Here is a 24752-nt window from a genome sequence, read left to right on the forward strand (position 1 = left end):
TTCCAAATTAACATTTAAATTCCATATATCAGGGATCAGACATCACTTGTTTGTCTTACTTTGGATCCTTGCTTGGCTTGCTATATACACTAGATCCCATAACAATTGAACAACTGTTCAATAACAATTTGGATGGCAACACTTTTATCAGTAACAGAACAGTCCCACATCCCCATGCCTAACTGATTAGACAGGCGACAGACAAAAACAGACAGGGCTCCTTCCAGGTTCATGGGTCAGTCAAGAGTACCTGAGGACTACATATAGCTTATACACCAAGGGTTTCCCATCCCTAGCATATACTGAGTGGCAGAGGCTCTTCAAAGTTGCTGCTGGGTCTTTCCTGTCTCGTACATGAACATGGGAGGGTTTGGAAATAGGTTCTTTTCCATATTAACCATAGACTCTCCTTGACCGCTATCAACCCCATTGTACAATGTAGGGATGAAATTGCTTATTTAACCAGATACATAGAGATTCAGTGTGAACAGCTTTGAACATCTCAAACTTTCTATTAAAGGCATTACAATTGAAAGGGGGAAGCACACACAATAATTGCAACAGTGATTTGTTTTCTCTATGCTCCTTGAAATCTTACACATAACTAAAGCAGCACATCAGGATGAGACTCTCGGACAAAGTATGAAGTATCTACTAAAGTATCTACTGCATACATATATGTACTGTACATAGTCTGATAAAGGCATAGTTAGAAGTCAATGTCACAGGTTTTCCACAATTAAAAATCTGAATGTAAAATCAAGGGATTCTATTCTGAAATGTACTAAATGCTAGTGCTTTATATTTCCACATGCAAACACAAATTCAAAGCCAAAACCATGTTCACACCCCAAATTTCACTGTAACATCCATCACTGTGTACAGATATGAGAGATGGACAGTGAAGAATGCAGCTAGAAAGAAAACTCATTCAAGAAGACAAACAAATATTTCCTTGAATAGATCAGGCCTGGATGACTAAATTGAGGCGGTCATACTTTGTTCACATCATGAAAAGACATGATTCATTAGAAAAGACGATGTTGCGAAAGGTGGAGGGCAGTAGAAAGAGAGGAAGACCACACACCAGGTGGTTAGACTTGATCAGGGAGGCCATGAGCCTGGAGGGCAGTGGTAGTGTGCAGATCAGTGGAGGACAGGGAATCTTGGAGATATCTCATCTGCAGGGTCGTCATCTGCAGAGTCGAGGTTGACTCAAGGGCAGTTAACAACAACAATCTTGTTGTAGTGTTCCTTCAAGTTGTTTCTAATTTATGGAGACCCTAAGGGGAACCTATCACATTGTCTTTCTTGGCAAGATTTATTCATAGAAGTTTGCCCTTGCCTTCATCTGAGGCTGAGATAATGTGACTTGCCCAAAGTCACCCAGTGCATTTCCATGGCTGAGCAGGGATTTGAACTGGGGTCTCTAAAGTCCTAGTCCAGTGCTCAAAACACTATGCCATGTTGGCTCTATACTGTAACATCTACCTAGCAATTTCCCCAAATTTCATGGACAAATCTCATTGAATGTGATAACTGCCATTCTGCAAAGAAAAATCTTGTTGCAGTAGCAGATGCCTTTTGCTGCCAACAGTGTATCTTATTAATTCAGTCATTGTTTGGAAATATTAATGGTCAGACTATTGATTTATCCCCAGTTCTCACTCTAAATCATGTGTGAGCAACCCTTCATGTTTCTATTACTCTCCAGACAAATTACCTTAGATTTTTATTAGGTTTTACTTCTCAACAGCCCACTGGTAGTCCCTAGTTTTCACTAATAAAATGAAGTGTGTTAAAGGGCTGTCACTTAAAATCTCACACATCAGTAAATTAAATCCATCTGTTCAACACACATTGAGTACCATAATTTCAAAGGCCCAAATGAAAGGAAAAGTACTCCATTTCAGATCAGAAATAATTTGTTAACTAACAGCCTTATAAATAGCTTCTTGTTTCAACAAAGTTAATCAGGCTCATCTATAATTTTGGACTGCTTATGCAACTCCCACTCATTCAAATCCCATGAGTTAAATACAAGTATTTTATCTTACTGCTTCATTATGGCAGCTTTTCAATGGTTACCTGAGATTTTTTAATGGACAGCGTAAGTGTCATCTGTCTAATCAAACGAACTGATTATTACACAGTACAATTACAACATGATTCTTTAATTTTAGAGGTGATATCCAACTCTATCCAATGAAAGAAGCCTTAAATGGCTTGCACAACAAATAAAAATTATTTCAATAGCCAATAATACATTATTAAGAAAAAAACATAAAACTGAAAACTGACATGCTATAGGATTTGCAAAAACAAAATCTTCTAAAACAGACTATAAACTTCTTGGAGTCCTATCGTATAACTACAAAAAGAGGGGTAACCATATGCACACTAGAACTTTCTGAATTATTTTTGGGGTTATGGCTCACAGAATCCAGGCAGTTAGCACAGTTGGCTATGGCATTTGGGAAGCTGTAGTCAATAAAGTAACATTTCCCAGGTAGAATATATCCACACACACTGATACCATCAGTAAGAGGCTGGAACAATCTGTTGAGAGACATTTTCATTTTAAGAGACACAGTCTTTCAAAAATAAATGATATTTCCTATAGAACCATCTGAACCAATACTGAACAATATAATAGAACACATTTAGATTTACAGACTTAATATCTTGGTATGTTAATCTAGAAGGCAATACTATTCTTGCCTTAAATGCAATGTCTAGTTCCTGTGAATTCTGTAACTGTTACTGGATACTGGACATTATTTTCATTCCAACTAATGTCGCTGAAGCAAAAACATCTGATATGTTATTCATATAAATCGGTTTCGTGTGTTTTTAATGCACAGACCCTTTGATATGGAAGTTGATGGTGACTTCATAGTTTGGGGACCTTTCCTTGAATGAGCCCTCCTCTTCACTGCTTCCCATTCACTTATTTTCTTCTTGCCCAACTTGCACCCCCATCCAGAATAAGAGTAAGTAATGGAAGTACCATATATAGTTGTGTATAGGTCAAGAAATTTAGGTCAAAAAATTGATCCAAAAAACCTGGGTTGATTATACACGGGTCAATATGACCCAAGCCTCTCGCCTCTCCCCAGCGGGATCCAAGCCTCTCCCCAACCTGGCTGCCTCTGCAATGGACAACCCAGCTGGGGAGAGGCTGGGAAGGGCCATCAATGGCCCCACAATCTCTCCCCAGCTAGGCTCCCTCCCTGGGAGAAAGTGCAGCTGAGGAGATGCTGGGAAGGGCAACCGATTGCCCTACAGCCTGTTCTGAGCCGGGCTGCTCTGATCCTCAACTTATCCATGGATCATACCAACACCCACAAATATGGCCCCAAAAGTTGACCTCAACTTATACATGAGGTCGACTTATAATCAAGTATATATGGTAAGCTACTGATCTTCCCTGCTACTGACTCTGCTCACTCAGATAGCAAATAAGGAGGACATTATCAAGTACAGTGGGACTTTGTTATCCGCAGGGGTTTGGTTCCAGGATCCCCTGTGGATAACAAAATCCGTAGATGCTCAAGTCCCATTAAATATAATGGCAGAGCAAAATGATGTCCCTTATATAAAATGGAAAATCAAGGTTTGCTAAATGCAATTTATACTTATTTTGAATATTTTCAAGCCGTGGATGCTTGACTCCGTGGATAAAATATTCGTGTATAAGGAGGGCCGTCTGTACTTTACTAAAATTCTCAGGCAATGCTGATCCTTGGTCCCGATTTTGCTTTCACATGTCATCACCAGCCACAAAAACTTTAGAAATGTGAGAGTAATGAGCAAAACAGATTGTCACCATTTAAAGTAATCTATTGTGCCTTTATAAGGTATTATGTTAATATTACTTAACCTACAGAGATTTAGTATCTCCTCTTTTTCATAAAGCTCTGTGCTACAGCCTTACTTGTAGTGATACAGCCTTTCCTGCATTCAGAACAATAAAGCAGTGACATGAGGTTTTGCCCTCAACAAGTCCAGCTCAGACTTCAAAGATTTTTTTATCCCATTGTCAGTCACAAATGCAGAAGGGTCAGCCATGTCTCTATATAATCATTAACATTTATAAAAGATTAACTACGCAATACTCCTGCTGGGCCAGACTTCAAAGTGTTGTAGTACTATCAGACCTCCTAGTTTTGCTGAACATACAATGATATTTCTAAGCAGTTTTTAAAATAAATAAAAGGTTTGCCTCTTTTATGCAATGGCACCTTTTTATTTTTAGCAGAATTTTTTTAAATTTCTTATAGAATTTTATGATGATACAGGACTGAAGAAGATATACACAATGCCAGATGCAGCAGAGAAAAGAAGGGAAGACAAGAAATTAAGGAATAAAAGAGGAAACCAGTACAGAAAACCACCCACTGGTTAAGGGTTATGTTGTTTTCTTAATAATGTATTATTAGCTCCTGAAATAATGTTTATTTGTTACGCAAGCCATTTAAGGCTTCTTTAATTGGACAGAGTTGGGTATCGCCTCTAAAATTAAATAATCATGTTTGATTGCAATTCTTTCTTGAAGCACCTCACATACTGTTCTTTCAAAGAGAAACCAAAACTGTCTTATACTGGTGGAGGTATAGACATGCAAACACATGAAGGTACAGAAAAAGCACAAATTTTAAATATGACAAAAGTCAGGAACTTTCAAATTCATAAAGTTTGCCACTGCACAAAGTATACAAAAGTGGCAAGAAACACTACAAAATTAAAGCTGATAAACTCCTGTTTGAAAAGAGTACTGTTTTCTTCCAAATTTTCACATCACTTTAATAAAGTTTGTCTGCCTCACTGTGTAAGAATATCCATGGCCAAGGTGTCACTTTACCTTGTCAAACCTGTTCTTTCAGACCATTTTATGAACTAGTCAACTTAATGGGTGCCTTTCTGGAAACAAGAGATATACAGGAATTAGCTCTTTACAAAACTACAGGAATTAGTTCTTCCCATTCCAAATGCAAACTCTGCCAGATATTTGAAGAACAAGACTGATCAGGTTGTATCTGTATAATTAGTACACATGATCCTATCTTTGAACGAAGCTCTTTTAAAAAGAAAATTAATTGGAAAATTGGATTCCAATTTAAATAAGAATAAAAACGTTAAAATCTAATGCTTTAATTAAAAAAAGCATTCATTTTTATCAACACTGCTTTGCAGAAAGGTGACATGTAAAGATAGGAAAAAACAGCAAAAACAAAACAAAATAAATGGACAATGATTGTGATTAGGAACTTTAACACTTGTTTAATTTGTCTACCAGGAATCAGAAAATTCTTCTATATGGTCAATATGCTCTTCATCAATGAGAAAGAGACACATTAGAGGACCAGCATTGTCTTATGGGCAAAGCATCAGACATGGTTTTGCTGGCAGTCAGCTGCTTAGGAAATGTACCTGTTATGTTCATGCAGACATAACCTAATCAAACCACCCAACCACATAGTCTCATTGGAAATGACTATCAAGCTATTTCGAGGTCCAGTGAGTTCTGAATTTCATTGCATGAAGGGCAATGATGAATGGCAGGAAAGGTTTACATGTGGTAGAAGAGGATTCCCTTGTCAACCACACACAGGATGTCTCCCATACACATGTAACATATAGTACTCAAAGAAGCCCTCCTTAATGAGAACAAGTGCAGGCGGCTTATTTGAAGTACATGCACACTGCATCCTGTACTTTTACCTACTTTACCTTTAGAGCAAACATGCCATACATTTTGTGAGTACAATTGAAACAGACCTGCTTTGGATAAGCCTTCCAAAAAAGATAGGTTTTCCAAAGATGGAACTAAGTGACAAGCTGCTGTATTGTGGCTTTACTGTAGTTTTTTGGGGAGCTGTAATAAAACAGCAGATAACAACTTTCTGTTTAGTGAACTGTTATGAATACACATACAAGAATGAGCCCCTCTACTATTTCTGAAAATGTTATTCCTCTCTGTATTATGTGTATCACCAGTACATCTGTTGCTTCGGATTGGCTCATTGAGTTTATTATATAAGCAGCATAGTGGACCTCTCACATTTGCTGGGATTAGGGGCACAGGACCCCCATGAAAGTGGAAAAACTGCAAATAAAAAATACTATTTTTTTAACCCGAAAGAACACATCTCTAGGAAACTCTAGGTCTTCAAGTGCAACTCTATATTCAACACCTGGTGGAGGATGACAACAGAATCACACAGGCGGACCTAAAAATGCCTAGAGAAGAATTTTCTAGATCCACCAGCTTGACTCTATGGTCAATTTTCAACAGAGCTGTGCTGGAGAAACTAGAAATTCCTAGAGAGAACATAATAAACAAATCTACAAAAACCAAAACTGCAAATATAGGCCTTACATTGCATTCATTCATTATATCAACTCCGATACAGTATTGTGCCTTTACGTATCTTGACAAATAAAAGGCCAACCTTAATGCTCAATACAGAGGAGAAAGCGGGGGCTAAAGCTAATCCAGAAACATCCAGACATGCACACACAGTCACAATCTGGGAGAAATATGAGAATATCAATCATGTTAGTGTAAATCACACTCTCTCAGGTTCAAGAGGATGGCAACAGCAAATCTTTTGAACAAATCTTGCCTAGAAAATCCTGTGATGAAGTTCTGTAAGGGTTGTCCAAAGTCAGAGTCAACATGGAGGCACACAAAATGATGATTATAATACACTGTATAAGAAGCATCTGTGCACACCTGGGAAGGCCTAGCATACTTTATGGACCTCTCTGGGATGCATAAAATTTTGTTTTGCTATTTTCAGGCTAGGCCATGACAATATTGTTGGGATATGGACTCTGTGAATTTTGGGCTCAGAATGAGAAACTGTCTTTCCCAAGTACAAGCTAGGATTCAAAGCTGAAATCTGACAAGGATGAAATTCAGCACCTTTTTAATTTCTGCAGGGAGCAGGCAACCTTTAAAAACCAGCACTGTGAAATGCAAATGATTTTCCTCAATAATATGGTGGCTTGCCAAGCATACATTTAACCGAATGAAAACGAACAGATTTGACTACTCCAGTGGAGTAGTCAAGGAAGACAGCTTTTAATCAGTTACTAGAACAAATGTTCTGTTGTGACAGCTATTCAGATACTACTAAAATCTTCAACAGGTTTGTCAAGTAAAAGAGCCAAAGCAGAAAGTGACAGCAAAAGCAGGAATTACTTAGTATAGGTACACAAAACATGGCAGATCAAATATGCAAAGTGTTCAGCAACAAAGTATAGCAGTTTGTCTCACTTGGCAGCAAAACAACTAAACATGTTGAGCTCAATGGACACCTTGCACAATCAGGCTTCCAAGCAACAAAGAGAAAGTCAGAAAGACAAAATAATAGTTGTTAAATGTGTAGTTACAACAGGGATCGGCATTGTATGATCTGCAGGCCTCATGTTTGTGATCCTTAAAGCCCCTCAATAGTCCCCCCCAAAAAATTTTTTAATTAAATTTCTCTGTATTCCTTCTCAAAATAACAACCAGAAGTGGAACCTGAGGCAGAACAGCAAATGGAGTCCCACCATCCATCCAACTCAAGGTCCATAGTACCAAGTTAGTCACGTTATTTTAGCACACACGGCAGTAAACCCCACAACAAATCCTACCCTCTCCCCCCAAAAAAATACAGTGACAACAACAATGCTCCCCAGGGGTCACCCCACAGTTTGAGAACCACTGGGTTATCTCACGTGCGCTTTATTAAAATGAAATTGTCTTATGAAAAGTGTGCTTTAAATTTTAAACTTTTAAAATTACTTTTAAATTAATTTGCTTAATCACCAGAAAGTTACATTCTGCATGAATTTCAAAGGCAAGGAATACTCGATCTTCCTCCGAATATAGCCTGCAGCACCTGGTATTACCTTGTGTTGTCGTTTTCTAGTACTAACCAGGCCTGACTCTGCTTAGCTTCTGGGATCAGATGGGATCTGGTGACTTCAGGGTATTTAGACAAATTAAATCAGAATCATAGAGCTGGAAGAGAATACAAAGGCCATGCAGTCCAATCCCCTTCCATGCAGGAATCATATATTCCATTAACTAAATACTGTATAAGGAATTTCGACATTTCCTTCTTGCTAATTTAACCAAGGCAAAATTTGGACACACACACCTAAGTTTACTATTTGAAATAAGACATAAAATTTCACATCTCTGAAATTTAAAAAATAAAATTTAGAATATGGCTTGACAAGCAACAACCATCTCTTCTAGAAACTGCTAATCCTTTGTCTTCGTCTCATATCACCTTCACCTTCTGTTTCAAAAAGCCAAAGACATCTGCATGGGCTGTTCAGATAAACCGTAGTTACAAATCACAAATCTTTCATATGAAGTATAAAACACCACTGTCCATGCTTTGAACACAAAATACGACCTTCCTTTTTCATCCCAATTAACTGTTAATTCAATTTGGTGACCACATTTAGAACAGACTGGGAAGCTTCTTGAAAGTGGCAACACTTCTTCTGGGTCTTATCAGGCATCATGGGTTGTGGCCAGGAGGATCCCCAAGCCTAGTTTAAGCCATGGCTCTAAATCCAGTTGCTAGCCCCAATTTTATACATCTGCTGGATGTATAACTTTAACCATTATCCTTTGGGTATAATTATTAAGAACTGCTTAAAATATTAAAATGTTAGATCTAGAACATGCAATATGCTTTGATAAGGCAACGGATTGCTGTAATAGAAAGAAATTCACCTGCTTCCATTTTCTGATTATGGATTCTTGTGCTTCCCCTGGGAACATAGCCTTTTAAGCCCTACCATAACACAGCTGCTCCAAATAAGCCAAGCATTAACCCCACACTGACCTTTTACTTCCTCTAACCCAATGAGTGTCAAAATAAGCTCTGTAGGGCAGGTCTCTTGGTAACTACAGACTGGAGGCTATACCCAGATGCCACCATGACTATCTTTTATGCATTAACCCACATTCGCTTCAACAACAAATGAATAAAGGTTCTTTGGGGTTTTTTACTTTGTTTTTGCACTTCACTGTAATTAGCTTTTATTACCCTGTGTTCAGCATGACTCACAGTCAGTGGCAACACCAAAGAAACCAACCATTTTTGGTCTGCTGAATAAATTTATTATAAACCAGATTAAAAGCATGACTGAATTTAATAGCTTAATGTACATGTCCCCATATCAAGCTGCGTGTTTGATTACAAAGAAAATGTGTGTGTTTGCTTTCAAGTCGCTAATTTCATAGGGTTTTCTTAGGCAAGGAATACTCAGAGGAAGATTGCCAAGTACTTTCTCTGAAAGCAGACTACCTCACCTGGTATTCATTGACAGTCTCCCATCCAAGTACTAATCAAGGATGACCCTACTTAGCTTCTAGGATCAGATGGGATATCAGATGGGGCACAAATGAAAATACCTGGTAATGATACTAGTTAGCATTTATATTACTCTTCAAAGTATATAAATACTTCACACATATTACCTGAGTAGTTCTAATAGTAACAACCTTGTTAAGACATATTCACGTCACTTGCATGAAAAAAGTTAGCTCTAATGACATTTTAAACCATACAAAAATGCCAATATACATTTCAAGAGCACAGATATAGGATGGGCGACACCTGGCTTAATGAAACTACATGTGAAAGGGATCTGGGAATCCAAGTAGACCACAAGTTGAACATGAGTCAACAGTGTGATGCAGCAGCTAAAAAAGGCCAATGCAATTTTAGGCTGCATCAATAAAAGTATAGTGTCTAGATCAAGGGAAGTAATAGTGCCACTATATTCTGCTCTGTTCAGACCCCACCTGGAATATTGTGTTCAGTTCTGGGCACCACAATTTAAAAAGGATATGGAGAAACTGGAGCATGTCCAAAGGAGAGCGACTAAAATGGTGAAGGGTCTGGAAACCATGTCCTATGAGGAACGAATTAGGGAGCTGGGGATGTTTAGCCTGGAGAAGAGAAGGTTAAGAGGTGTTATGATAGCCCTGTTTAAATATTTGAAGGGATGTCATATTGAGGAAGGTGCAAGCTTGTTTTCTGCTGCTCCAGAGACTAGGATCTGGATTAATGGATGCAAGCTACAGCAAAAGAGATTCCACCTCAACATTAGGAGGAACATCCTGACAGTAAGGGCTGTTCGACAGTGGAACACACTCCCTCAGAGTGTAGTGGAATCTCCCTCCTTGGAGGTCTTCAAACGGAGGCTGGATGGCCATCTGTCGGGGATGCTTTGATTTGGATTCCCTGCATGGCAGGGGGTTGGACTGGATGGCCCTTGCGGTCTCTTCCAACTCTATTATTCTATGATTCTAAGCAAGATGCAGGTGGAGTGACTAAGGCTGGAGAAGGGGGTATTCCCTTGGCACTCCCTCCCTTAGACATTGACTGCTCTGCCCATCCTGGTGGCTTATGGATGTCAAAAATGCAGCTTGGGAAAGATTAGAGGCTGAGGTATCAGAAGACACTTGGTTCTTTGAAAGTTGCGCTCCATCTTCCTGTCCAGAGTCTGTCAAGTGCTTTTTTTCCTCCTGGGCTGAAGAAGGGGACAGAGAATTCTCTGACATGTCCCTGTTTATTGAAGAATCAAAGCAAAGCAGACAAAATAACCTAGCTGGAGCTATGACAGGAAATATATCTTTTGCACATAAGGTTATGTGCTCTGCCACTGAACTAAGGCTTCTTAATAATAATAATATTAATAATAATAATAAATTTTATTTGTATACCGTTTTTCTCTAGATCAAAATGGTTTACAGACTATAAACTATTAAAAACATCTCATAAAAATAGATAAAAACAAGTAATACAATTATAGAAATACAGTCATTCATAGGGTAAGGCAGAGAATCGATGGCATCAAGAGCGCTCAACTTCATTCCTCGGGGGGGGGGGGGGGGTCTTGGCAAAAAAGAAAGCTTTTAAGCCTCTTTTTAAATGTTTCTAGGGGGGTCATGAGACGGAGCTCCTTGGGGAGACTGTTCCAAATCTGCGGGGCCGTCACTGAAAAGGCCATCTGGGATGTGGAGACATATTTGGAAGATGGAATCTCCAACAGATTCTTCCCTGATGTTCTGAGTGTTCGGGGCGAATTGTGTGGGGAGATGCGGTCCCTCAAGTAACTCGGGCCCAAGCCATGTAGGGCTTTATAGGTAATAACCAACACCTTGTATTGCGCTCAGAAGCGAATGGGCAGCCAGTAAAGATTTTTCAGAAATGGTATTATGTGGTCAAACCTGGATGCACCGGTGACCAGTCTGGCTGCCATGTTTTGTAATAACTGAAGCTTCCGGGCTTGGCACAAGGGTAGCCCCATGTAGAGTGCATTACAGAAATCTAAGCGAGAGGTTACCAGAGCATGTACCACCATTTCAAGGTCCCTTTGGCCAAGGTAGGGTCGCAGTTGGCGTATCAACCGAAGTTGATAGCAAGCACTTCTGACCGTCACATCTACTTGAGATGTCAACTGCAGAGACGAATCCAGAAGTACTCCTAGACTGCGTACTTCGTCCTTCAGGGGAAGTGTGACCCCATTCAGGACAGGTGGATAAACTTCCTTCCCCGTGCCTGGGGAACCTATCACCACTACTTCCGTTTTCTCTGGAATCAGGCTGAATTTGTTTTCCCTCATCCAGCCCATTACCGACTCCAGGCAGGCATTCAGAGGAGAGACGCCATCCTTAGTCACTGCAGCAGTCGGAGGCACAGAGAAGCATATTTGGGTGTCATCAGCGTACTGATAACACTGCGCCCCGTGTCTCCGGATGATCTCTCCCAGCGGTTTCATGTAAATGTTAAACAAAGTGGGGGACAAAATAGCTCCCTGAGGGACCCCAGATGTTAGTTCCCTCTTAGAGGAGCACATGTCCCCCAACTGCACCATCTGGAATCTTCCCAAGAGGTAGGAACGGAACCACTGGAGCACAGTGCCCCCGATACCCAACTCCCTCAGGCGTTCCAGAAGGATACCGTGGTCAATGGTATCGAAAGCTGCTGAGATGTCCAAGAGCACCAGCAAGGTCACACTTCCCCTGTCGATGCCCAGGTGGAGATCATCGACTAAGGCGACCATGGCAGTCTCAACTCCATATCCCGATCTGAAGCCTGTTTCATCCAAGACTGCTTGGAGTTGGAAGGCAACCGCCCTCTTGATCACCTTACCTAAAAATGGCAATAATGAGACCAGTCTATAGTTATTTCTCACCAGGGGGTCCAGGGAGGGTTTTTTGAACAACGGTTTAACTGTTGCTAATTTTAAACTAGATGGAAATTTACCCTCCCTGAATGATGCATTAATTATGCATTGCAAAAATGATGTTACAGCATCACCACCCTGGGCGGTCAGCCAGGAGGGACAGGGATCAAGAGAGCATGTCGTCTTCCTAACATTTCCAAGAAGCTTGTCCACTTCATCGGTATCAACAAACTCAAAGTGATCCAGTTTAACAGAGTCCACGGAAGCACCTCTTCTATTGTCTCTGTTGAAGTGCCAGCGTCGAGATCAGCCCTTATCCGCGAAATTTTATCTGTGAAAAAATTGTTAAAATCATCACAGCAGGCCTTAGTTGGTTCTAAAATAGGGTTCAGAGTGGGAGGAAGCTGGGTAAGCTCCCTCACCACCCTGAACAGCTCTGCTGGACGCGACTCTGCAAATGCAATACGTGCAGCATAGAAGGCGTTCTTTGCTGCACCTATTGCCACTCCATAAGACTTCAAAGGAGCCTCATGGAGTGTCTTGTCAGATAAGCGCTGGTGTCTCCGCCAGCTGCGCTCTAGTCGTTGCGCAGCCCGCTTCATTTCCCGAAGATCTTCCGTATACCAGGGTTTCTTATTAGAAGCGGGCTGGAAAGGACGCTTAGGAGTGATACTGTGTATAGCCCTGGAGAGATCATTATCCCAGATGTTAGGGCATCAACAGAATCGCCATCAGAACCAACCATAAACTCCTCTAAAGCTTCTTGGAACTTTTTGGGTTCCATCAGCCTTCAAGGGTGGACCATCCTAATAGGTCCTCCACCCCCGGGGGGATTTGGATAGTTGTCTTAAGTCGAACCTCAACTAGGAAATGGTCCGTCCATGACAAGGCAGAAGTACTACATACCTCTGCCCACGGATTATCCCAGTCCGTACTAAAGACGACATCAAGCTTATTACCTGCGCAATGCGTTGGACCCGAGACTAACTGGGACAGGCCCATGCCCGTTATGGAAGCCATGAACTCCCGAGCTGCACCTGTCAGATTTTGTGAGCTGGCTTCGAAAGAGATGTTGAGGTCCCCCAGAACTAAAAGTCTAGGGGACTCCAACACCAGTTCCGAGACCAGCTGTGTCAGCTCAGCCAGGGAGTCTGTCAGCCCACGGGGTGGACGGTAGACCAACAGGATCCCCAGACTGTCCCTAGCCTTCAGGGTCAGGTAAATACATTCGATATAGTCTGTTTTCCGGATAGGGTTCCTGGTTAAGGTAAAAGTGTTTTTATAGACTATGGCAACACCCCCCCCCCCCGCCCACGAGTCCTGGTCTGCTCCTTAACTGTGTACCCAGCTGGGAGAGTCTGTGCCCACACTGCATTGCTATTGGCCCCCAGCCAGGTCTCTGTAACGCAAGCCAGGTCACAATTCTTCTCTTCTAAAAGATCTTGAATGATATGGGTCTTAAGATGACATCAAGGTTCCATACATATATTCTCAGATTCAGAATCCAGAGATTTGAATTATGTCATAAATTCACAAGAGGTCAAGGGCAAAACTTAAATGGCAGTGTGGCTTCAGGGCCCAATTCAATTTGAAAAACAACAACAAAAAGACCAAACACAAACACATACACACACACATTAAGCTGAATACACACATTATGGAATGCATTCATATTTAGTTTGAAGATTTAAAAACAATCTAACACAGGGGTAGGCAACCTGCGGCCCGCAGGCCGGATGCGGCCTGGCAAGGCCTTGGGACCGGCCCCCGCCCGGTCCTGCCGCCGATTGCTGCCGGAGCCTTTGGCCTCTCACGTGAGGGCGTGGGGCCTTTGGCCTATCAGGAGGAGGCGGGCAAGGGGGGCAATTGTCTATAGAAGCCTCCAAAACATGCATTTATATTAACATTTTTTTAAAAATCAGCAAATTTTTTTGTGTGTCCTCCATTTTTTTAAAAAAGTGCCTTCCATTTGAAAATTTTGTCCTACATTTGTCCCAGTTTATTTATTTATTTCAATTTTTTTAAAAAAATTATTTAATTATTTATTTTTTGGCTTCGGCCCCCCAGTTGTCTGAGGGACAGCAACCCGGCCCCCGGCTCAAAAAGGTTGCCTACCTCTGATCTAACATTTACTAATTATGTTCCCTTAAGAAGCACAAATGCAACGATTATAATATAAAGGGGATGTTTAAAAACTATCTACTCTGCAATTTCATATTGACAAAGAATAACAGAGTTAAATATTCCACAGTTGCTTATTCCAAGACACAATTTTGCAAAAATAGCAATCTAGCAGTGATCAGAATTAAGGGAAAACGTTATCATTAATATGTAGTATTCTACTGTTCACACTTCCTTTGTGGAAGCAGAAAACTGTGCTTCCATTGTTCCTTGGGAATGTTCCCTCCCATCTGCAGGCTACAATTCGAATCAATCCCATTTGCTATTTGACGTTTTTAATTTGTTGCATGTTTTATTTGAACATGCAACAAATACTTTCCTGTATTGTTATGTATTATTTATACGTATTATGCTATTATTTCTTAGATTGTACACCATGGACAGGTTTACTCTTATCTATTTTATTGTTTGTATGTACAGCTCTGTGCAAATATACAGTGCTATATAAATAAAGCATAACAACAACAACAACAACAACAACAACAACAACATTCTAGCCAGGTACCCTGACTTACCTCCTGCAATCATAGAGATTGTTTAAAATGCATCATTCCCAAAGCTTTGTGTTGCTTTATTTATTAAGCAACAACAACAACACACTAAAGTCTTGTGAAGAGGTTTCAAAATAATTATGCAAAAAAGTACCAGATGACACTGTTTTAAAGACAGCACAGAATTGTATTTGGACCTGCCACAAATAGAACACAAAGTTTGAATTATTCATGAATGGTTTTCTTTTTACAGTGATAGGTAAAATGCTTTTTGCTGTGAATAATGCCCTTTTTAACCCTCTGAAAGAATACAGCCTATCTCAGGTATAAAAGCACCAGCTTGACAATGTAACAACACAATTAAACAATTGGAGATAGACAGGAAAAGTAAAAAACTGAAAACATGCTCAGTCTTGCTTTTAGGCCTTCTAACATTATGAAATACTGATTTTTATTATTTGCATTTACAATAACCACTAGATTTATGAAACTGTAAAAATAAATTCAACAGCCTGGAACTGGTGACATGTTGGAACAGGTTAACCAGCTTGATTTAGAGTCTCTCTCTTTCCTTCAGCAACTGCCAAGCTATTTGGCTCTGCAGTTATTTCAATCAAAAGCAAGTAGGTAATAGTTGAATGGTCAGCAGTTAGCTGACAAATATTAAGGGCCGAAACAGAGGGCCTGGTAAAGCTTACAGCTGGCTTATAGCCGTTTGGGGGCATAGCGTTTAGACACGGCACACCCCTGAGTCGCCCGGAAGCTGTGTCGGTGATTACATGCCGGCCAATTTCCGAATGACTCGGGGGCATGGCATTTAGATGCCACTTGCCCTGGACCTGGCGAAAAGCAGCAGCAAAGGGGTTGACACAGCCCCAACCTGGTTTTCTCTGGGGTGGCTTGAAGACACCCCTTCAGGGCCATGTGTTTTGGCCCTAAGTTATTTCTCTACTGTGATTTCTACATGCCAATGGTACCAGGGAATCAACTATGAATAACTTTGGGATACAATTCAAAGTCTCTCATTTAACAAAAATGGTAAAACATAATCCATTTGCATCATGAACTACTCTGACTGTATTAACTCAACTTGTACATGATCCTCTGCAGTTAAGTATTTAACCTACCATGCAATGAAGGTGGACACTATTATTTAGCACAAAAGCAAGTACATACGTAGAGTGCTGGAATAATTCTACTCTTCTGTGTAACTTAGGGAATACAAAGCTTGTGTGGTCCTGGAATAGATGCATCTCATGTAGCCATTCCTGTCTTCTCAACATAAGAAACAATAAAATATGCCTGACTTTTCTAGAGCACAATTGTGAATAGCCAGAATTAATTTATATTAAATTAAGAGTCCAACCAGCCAGGATCATCCAAGAAGAACATCAGCCGATCAACCTCTGTTATGCTATGGGAACATTTACAACATTTGTAAACTGCAGTTGAACAATAAAGTCTTAGGTCCCAGATGCTACACAATGGAAGCGCTTCACACGGGAAGCTGCTCTAATTATTGCACTGATGGAACATTCAAGCTTTATTGTTGAGGATGCTCAAAAGTTAACCCCTCAATACATTACATACCACAGATTTTTAAAAATGTTTCATTGTTTGCTTTCACTGTCTTAGTGATTCTTCAATCATTTTTCAAGCAGTATATTTGCAATTGAATTCTTCTATATGCTACATTAATTCCTTTTTTCTTATTATATTACTAACTATTACACATGGGATTAATAATAACACTTATATTAAAGAGATGAAAACAGTTCTGACACCTTCAAGTTTTGCAAGCACCCATTTCCCTAATCAATGCTCCCTTGAATAGTAGGGGAAAGACAGATATCACTAGCATTTATCTTTTTTAAATGCCCATATTTTTAAAATGGCATGTCATTTTTGGCAGCTTGGGCTACGAAATAAAATTTTTGATGATTTGGCTGAAGTTCAAACAGATCACATGCTTAATGATCTCAGGACAGCTTTCCATGGTGACTAGGTAAATACTGTGCCTGAAATTTTGAATCCAGTTGTCTTATATTCACTATCATGCATTAGGTTGTCAGATGAATTTACACAAGAGTACAGAAGGCCTTAAAACAAAAGGACAAAACTATTAATATATTTAGTATTGTTGGCAAGTAAGAGCAGGCAGTACATTAGGGTCAAGCTTCTGCACAATTTGTATCTTATTCCCCTGAAATACTGTTCAATCAGGTAACCCAGAGACCTGTTGCAAATTAGTAAGGAGCACACCTCATTAACTGTCACAGAAGCAATGTTAAAATGCCACAGGTCAGTCCATGTTTTCCACAAGATTTTCTTTCAGACAATACAGAAACCAGGAGTTTCCCACAAGGTCAAGTCTGTGTGCCAGAGCCCATCAAAATGAAATTAGTACTAGGCAATCTGATTTTTTAAAAAACAAAACAAAATTAGTTATATGACTATACATTGTGGGATAATTTAAGTATCCAACCAAGAAATAATTTTGCAATTTCCGCATTCTGACAGATAAGGACCAGTGCCTCACATTGGCTAAGAATGATAGTTTTACTTTTAAGCTACCAAAACTCTTTTCATTTACAGCAGAGGTAGGCAAAGACAACCACAGGCTTTATGAGACCTTTGGAGTTTCAAAGTGTGGCACCTCAAGCCCCCAAATACAATTCAAAATTGAAAAATCCAGACAATTTTTCACGAACAGCCCAAAACTGCTGCAAACATGGCAGTTTTGTTCCCCCCATCCCACCTCCACATATCTTAAAAACCTGCTACAACACCCTACACACACAAGAAAATAATATCCTGCCAAAAATCAGCCCAAATCTAAAATGATGTTCATCACAATATCTTTTTTCTTTCCGTCAAAATATCTTTGTTACATAGGCACTGCAATGTCTCTTAAAATGTAAGCACGTGGATTCCTTAGTGTGTTATATGGGTAGATGAGTAACTTATCTCTATAAAACTGAAGACTTGATAAAAATGTAAGAACATTTTTAAAAACCTATGTTGGATCGTACTAAGGATGCATCAAACCCAGCATTCTGTTCACACAGTGACAGTTGTCCATAGGAAGCTTGCAGTTAGGACATGAGTCAAAATGCAACCTTCTTGCTCTCTACAACAAACATCTGATAATGTGGGTGATACACAGCCATCCTTGCTGATAGCCACTTATTACCCCATGCTCCATAATTTGATCCAATCAACATTTAAAACCATCCAAAACTGGCAACCATAATTACATCTTGTGGTGAAATTCACAGTTTAATTATGCCATTTATGAAGAAGCACTTCCTTTCATCTGTCCTTTTATCCCACCATTTAGCTCCAGTGGATGACTATGGAGATTATCACATGGGGAAAAAGAGGGGAGAGAAGTGGATGGCTCCCATGGTTATCGTATGATCACATGAAGATTATCATATGACTTCACGCTTATTGTGTTATTATCCCACCATTAAGACATCCTTATTGCGTAATCACACAAAGATTATGAGTGAAGAGCAATGGTTCTGTCACTTTGTATTAATGGAAGTTTACATTAATACAAAGTGAAGGAGACATTCCACTTGACTTACAGGAGGAGGATGAGATAAGCGCAATGTGAAAAGGACCAGATATCAACGGGAGCGTTCCAATTTGTACCCTCCTTTCTCCTGTGTGATAATCTCCTATGAGTCTCAGTGTGAGAGAGACTGAACAGCTTATCCTTACTTACTCTGTCCGTAACAAACAAAACAACATTTCCTTGTAGGGCAGCTGCTTCTGCCTGTTGATCATTTTGGTTGCCTTTTTCTGTACATTTCCCAATTTTTGAACTAAGTCCATGCACTGCTAATGATCCACTTCAAACTGGTTACAAGTCACAGGAGAATAACACAACTTTTTGATCAATGAAAGATGCTAGTTAATGTAAAGTTGAACAAAGTGCAGCCCAGGGCTGTTTTTGTGGTTCCCAGGCTCTCCAAGAGTAAAAAAAATCAAATATATTTTTTCCCTCAAAAATCCCCCCAAATGCACTCTAGGTTGTGTAAAGGGTATTTCCACCGTGCTTAAAAGCACTCTAGGGTGTGTAAAGGGTATTTCCACCATGCTTAAAAACTATTTTTGCAACTCCCCCCACCCACCATTTTTAAACAGAGGCTGGAATGGTCATCCGTCAGGGGTGCTTTGATTGTGCATTCCTGCATGGCAGGGGATTGGACTGGATGGCCCTTGTGGTCTCTTCCAACTCTATGATTTTCCAAAATGCCTTTAAATACTCCAAAATGTTTTCTAGATGTGTGGGGCCTATTTGAACCATATTTTATGCAATTCCCGAGTCAATTTAGGAGAGGCCTATTTGTTTCGCAAAGGAAGTGATGAGGAAGCAACTCCTGCTCACATTCTGTTGTTAACAAAGGCCTCTCTCAGGCCTAAAATGGCCCAGGAAGAGCCCCGCTTATTGTGTTCCCCTAAAGTGCATTTGGGGGCAAAAATGATTATTATTTTTTTGCAGGAGTTCAGCCCTCCAATGTCTGGGGAAGAGAGCTATTGTGTCCCTCTAGCCTTCCATAGTTGCCCATGCCTGTAGAAATGGAATTATTCCGCTTTAGTCTGCCAATATGTCAATTTTCTAGCAATAATTTTGTACATACAAAAACATCGTTTAGAGGTAGGTTACTTTACAAGCTCATTCTAACTTTCATTCCATTTCTAACTCTACTGAAGAATTCAAACAGATGGTACATGGGAAGTTATGTGGGATTAGTGATAAATGCATTTACTCCTTAAATGTATACCCACACCTAACATGCTAGTAGAACCACACTACTGACTGAAAACTTGTCTTGAAATACAACTTCCTCTTAATTTCCAGTACCAGTTCTTCCTCTTATGTCTTATTAAGAAATATACAGCGGGCCCTTGGTATCCGCTGGGGTTTGATTCCAGACCTCCCATGGGCACCAAAATCCATGGATGCTCAAGTGCCATTAAATACAATGGACAGTAAGATGGCAAAATCAAGATTTGTTTTTTGGAATGTATATATTTCCACATTCAAATATTTTCAAGCTGTGGATGTGTAAATTCATGGATAAAGAATCTGTGGATACAGAGGGTCAATTGTACTTAAATATCACAAATATGTAACAAGTAAATTACACATACCTGATAATAGGTCTTGATATTTCTGATCAAGATAGTGAGGTTTTGAATCCGGAGGTTGACATCATTGTTAACATGATCATTGACACGCTGGTTTGTTGGCCGTGGATCTCTGCAAGAGGAAGATAAGGTTTTAGAAAAGGTCAAGAAATTTAGGAATTCAGTTATTATTCAAACACTGTTTTTCCTAAGCACTCACACTCACAAGTCTCCTTTCCTGTCCTTTTGCTGCCATTGCTTTTACATTTCTAAACTCTACATACTTCTCTATCACAAGGTCATGATGCTGTTAGAAATGAAGCAACTCCACACAGAAAAGAACTAAAAATGTCTAAGAGAAAGCAGCAGTGATACAGTTAAATAGTTTAAGTAACCAAAAGCCTTGCCTCTTGTTCACTTATCCTGACGTCTCTGTGGTATCAACTGATAAACTTAGCTATCATCCCCCCTTAATTTCTTCTCATAATTTAGAATTAGCATAGCACCCAATAAAACCTTGGTGGAGCTCCCATGATAGTGCCTTTAGTTTGTTTCTTGAGCCATCAATGCCTTTGCTCCTTAATCAGGATGTCTAGCCACTTGGCCCATTCGTCATCATGTAGAAGCTATACAGAATGAGGTGAAGTCTGAGTATGGACAGGATCCTTGGAAAGGTGAGAGCCACTACATGCATATTGGATCTGTGCCCTTCCTGGCTCATAAATGCAGAAAGAGGAGAAATGGCTGATTTAAATGGTTAATTAGATGAAGCAAGAATTATTATTATTATTATTATTATTATTATTATTACAGTAAGGCAGGTTTTTGACCGGCTTAGAATAGTGAAATTTTTAGTGGACAAAAATCTCTGAACCCCACTATACCAGAGAATTACCAGCCAGTTTCCAATATTGCTTTCTTGGGGGTTATCCATACAAGCCAAAAGACCCATGTTGCCCTTGGTCTCACATTGTCCTGGCAGGTCAAAATCCTGGGGCCTGGATTGGGCCAGATCCTGGCAGACTGGACACATATCTGGTGGAGTCAGCCCAAGGTCAGGAGTACATTTTTAGCTGTACCATGGGCCCATCCTCAGGGATTTGGTCCCCCCCCCCCACATGGATGGTAAAGAGCGTGGGAGCTCAAGCCAATATTAGTCAATGAGTGGCAACATCCACATGCTGCCATTGGCTACTTTGAGGGCAGGGCGATGCATGGGAGCTCCAATATGTGGATGGATAGCCCACCATTTTGGGCTAGCCACCTATGTGGAAACCTACATTATGGTCCAAGTCATGAGAAAGGTGGTGTGTGCATGTCTGTGTGCACATGTATGTATTTCTATATGCTCCTCCTTCAGACCAGGGGCAGTACTATCATTTCTAAATACAGTCACCCCTCTGTTTTCATGGATTTGAAATCCACGTCCCACACATATCCATGGGGGGCAAATAGAGGGAGACTAAATGGGGCATGTGCCCACCGTGCACACCCCCACATGCTCACAGGCATGTGCCACCATTCAAGCCAATAGGGCTTGAATATCAGTGAGTTTCTTTTTCACAGGGAGGTCTGGAACGGATCCTCTGCAAAAACAGAGGGATAACTGTATTATACCCAGTCACTCCCATACAGACACAAAAATATACAAAGGACATTAAATTATCTGGCTCAAAATAATACACTTGCCACTTCACTACTGTGCTAATGTTCTTACCAATAAGGTTTTCTATAATAGGAACTCTCTGAAATGCAATTTCTCATACATCTTAATAACTTGCATTAAGTTATTAAGGCTTATGCCCATGTCAGGCTCATTATGTGAAAGGGGTATGTGAATTAAAATAGAGAAAATAAGTTCAGACTTCATGTGGTGATGGGATGTTACTTTTCCAATGTTTGATCAAGTAAATCCCTGCTAACCTTATAAAAAGTGCTAGTGTTCCACTTTTAAGGTGAATAAAAATGTGTCACACACCTTTCCTACAGTATGACACAGTGCTATTCACTCAACCACCTCAAAATTATTTAAACTATTTATGTAGTCCAGGCACAGATTTTGGGGGCTATACAGCACAAATGTGTATGTGCCTTCAAGTTGCCTGTCTACTTATGGTGAACCCATTAAAAGTTTAAAGTGTTTTCTTAGGCAAGGAATACTCAGAAGTCATTTTGCCAGTTTTTCCTCCTCTGAAATAGCCTACAGCACCTGGAAGTCGTTGATAGTCTACCACCAAGAACAAATTAAAGCTGACCCTATTTAGCTTCCAAATTCAGACAGAATCTGGTACCTTTACAGTTTAGGCTGTGCTATACAGCACACTACTCACCATATCTACTAGTGTACAGGTTGAGTACCTCTTATGTGGAATTCCAAAATACACCAATATCCATAACTGTAAACATGGATGACTGAGATAGTGATACCTTTGCTTTCTAATGGTTCAATGTACACAAACTTTTTTTCCATGTACAAAATCATTAAAAATATGTATAAAATTGCCTTCAGGTTATGATTACAGTCGGCCCTCACTTGACACAGGGAATCCATTCCAGACCCCCTCCCCCATGTAAAGCAAAAAACGTGTATGCTCAAGCCCCATTGGACAGAATGGGGCTTGGCGCGCGTGCCATTGTTTGTATTGCCTATAAACTGAAAGCAGCCTATAAATTAATGAGCCTGCGTACGGCGCGGGCTCACAATATAAGGTGTGTATGAAGCATAAATGAATTTCATGTTCAGTCTTGGGTCCCATCCCCAAGATATCTTATTGTGTACCATATATATTTGACTATAAGTCGACCTCATGTATAAGTCGAGGGCAAGTTTCAGGGCCAAAAATAAGGATTTTCTAAGACCCATGGATAGGTCAAGGGTAAACTTTAGAGGCATATAGCAAAGGATCTAAAGGATGAAGCAAAGCAAAACAATGTCAAAGAACTTACAAAAGTCCACCAAACATAACTGTTTGTGCTTACTCTTAAGGCTGGATGGATGAGAGAATAGAGGGGGTTGGTGCTTCACATACTATATTCCTGCTTTTCACCAGGGGATGGTTCCTTCTTTTGACTAAGAGTTAAGATACACTACTTACATTGACCCGTGGATAAGTCGAATCAGGTTTTTGGGGTCCATTTTGTGACCTAAATTTCTAGACTTATCCATGAGTATATACAGTATATTCCATCTCCAAAATATCTTATTACAAATATTCCAAAATCTGAAAAAAGTCCAATATCCAAAACACATCCAGTCCCAAGCATTTTGGATAAAAGAGACTCAACCTGTAGTAACAATTTCTTGATGATCGAAAGACAGACTCTTGTCTCAGCTTAAATATATCTTCATTAAATCAAGGTACAATGTTTGTACCTTAAAGCAAGCGAGCCAACCAACTCTCATTTGCCTATTACCTCAATTGTGTAAGATGTTTAGTAAAAGTAAAACCACTTATCTTAAATTTTGTATATAGCAGTTTCTGGCCCCAAGCAATATACCAAGGTTGAGGCTGCAAAACTCACATCAAATCTGTGCAGAGCTGATTTACACAATGCATTTTCTATCTATACTAACAGTTCCAAAATTACTGTATATACTCAACTATAAATCGACCTCATGTATAAGTCAAGGTCAGGTTTTGGGGCCAAAATTATGGATTTCACCATGACCCGAGGATAGGTCGAGAGTAAAACCCGGAGGATCCTTCAGTATGTGTATCTGTGTGTATGGCAAGAGAGACTCTCAACCGAGGGTTTTTGTTTCATCGTTTCAGCTTTCTTTTCAGCCATATGCTCAGGTAGGAGATGGACATTTACACAAACAAGACTCTTTCTGCTTGGCTTCAGAGAGAAATAAACTCCTCCCCACACCACATGGGGAAATGGGGAAATCTGAAAGAGCTGCTATCACATTTCCATAGTGACCCGTAAATAAGTCAACCTGGGATTCAGGGGTCAGTTTTTGGGTATACGTTTTAGACTTATAGATGAGTATATATGGTAAAGAGTATACAAAAGTATCCACAGATATTCAGCTTCCATCACAGCTAGGACTGGTTACTTTTTTGGATCACAGCGCATAGAATTCCCTAGCCAACATGGTCACTAAGGGATTCTGGGAGTTTAGTCCAAAAAGTAGCATATGGTGTCAAACTATTCCAATTTGGCAGGGACAGCCACAATTAATCATCTGTCATCCCACTTTTTCAGCTGCTTTTAAAAGGTCACAGTTTCTCCTCCTTCTACCTTTGTCCTCAGTTCACTTCAAATGCAGCAACCTGAGTTCAAAGTGGAAAAATAGCTTATACACCATTAACTCAACAGAAGAAGTCAGGACAGGAAAGCATCTTGCTCTTTCCTATAGACTCAGGCAAAAGTAAACACCTTCAATCTCTCCTAGTTTGTCTGCTCTTTTTCTTTTATAAATTTTGCCATCTTGACCACACTCTGATGTTGCTTAGCCACATGTGTTCTGGCTTTCATCTGAGAAATGCTGGAGGGTGTGGCATGTACAAGTTTTGGTTTCCATGATGGCTGGAGGAGGAAATCCTGCAACACATGTATCAGTAGTGCCCTGAAACAGCTGCCCAGGTCTGATGACTAGTGGAATCTGCCTGCTGCCCTGACTTCAAACCCAATGCCCCAGCAGCATGGGTTAAGTATGCAGACCTTAAGCAGCATGCTCACTCAGCTGCTCAGCAACAAAAGAAAAGCTTTCATTACAAG

At 40.1% G+C, this 24752-nt stretch overlaps 1 protein-coding gene across 1 annotated transcript in view; it reads right to left on the minus strand.

Annotated features, from left to right (window-relative positions):
- CCDC88C (coiled-coil domain containing 88C) overlaps window positions 1–24752 on the minus strand; it is a 142064-nt gene that overhangs the window by 91502 nt on the left and 25810 nt on the right. Inside the window, 1 exon segment of the mRNA XM_042460573.1 lies at window positions 20052–20160. Coding sequence (XP_042316507.1) covers window positions 20052–20160 — 109 coding nt within the window.

Source organism: Sceloporus undulatus, chromosome 1 (genome assembly GCF_019175285.1).
Source record: "Sceloporus undulatus isolate JIND9_A2432 ecotype Alabama chromosome 1, SceUnd_v1.1, whole genome shotgun sequence".
Taxonomy (NCBI): Eukaryota; Metazoa; Chordata; class Lepidosauria; order Squamata; family Phrynosomatidae; genus Sceloporus; species Sceloporus undulatus.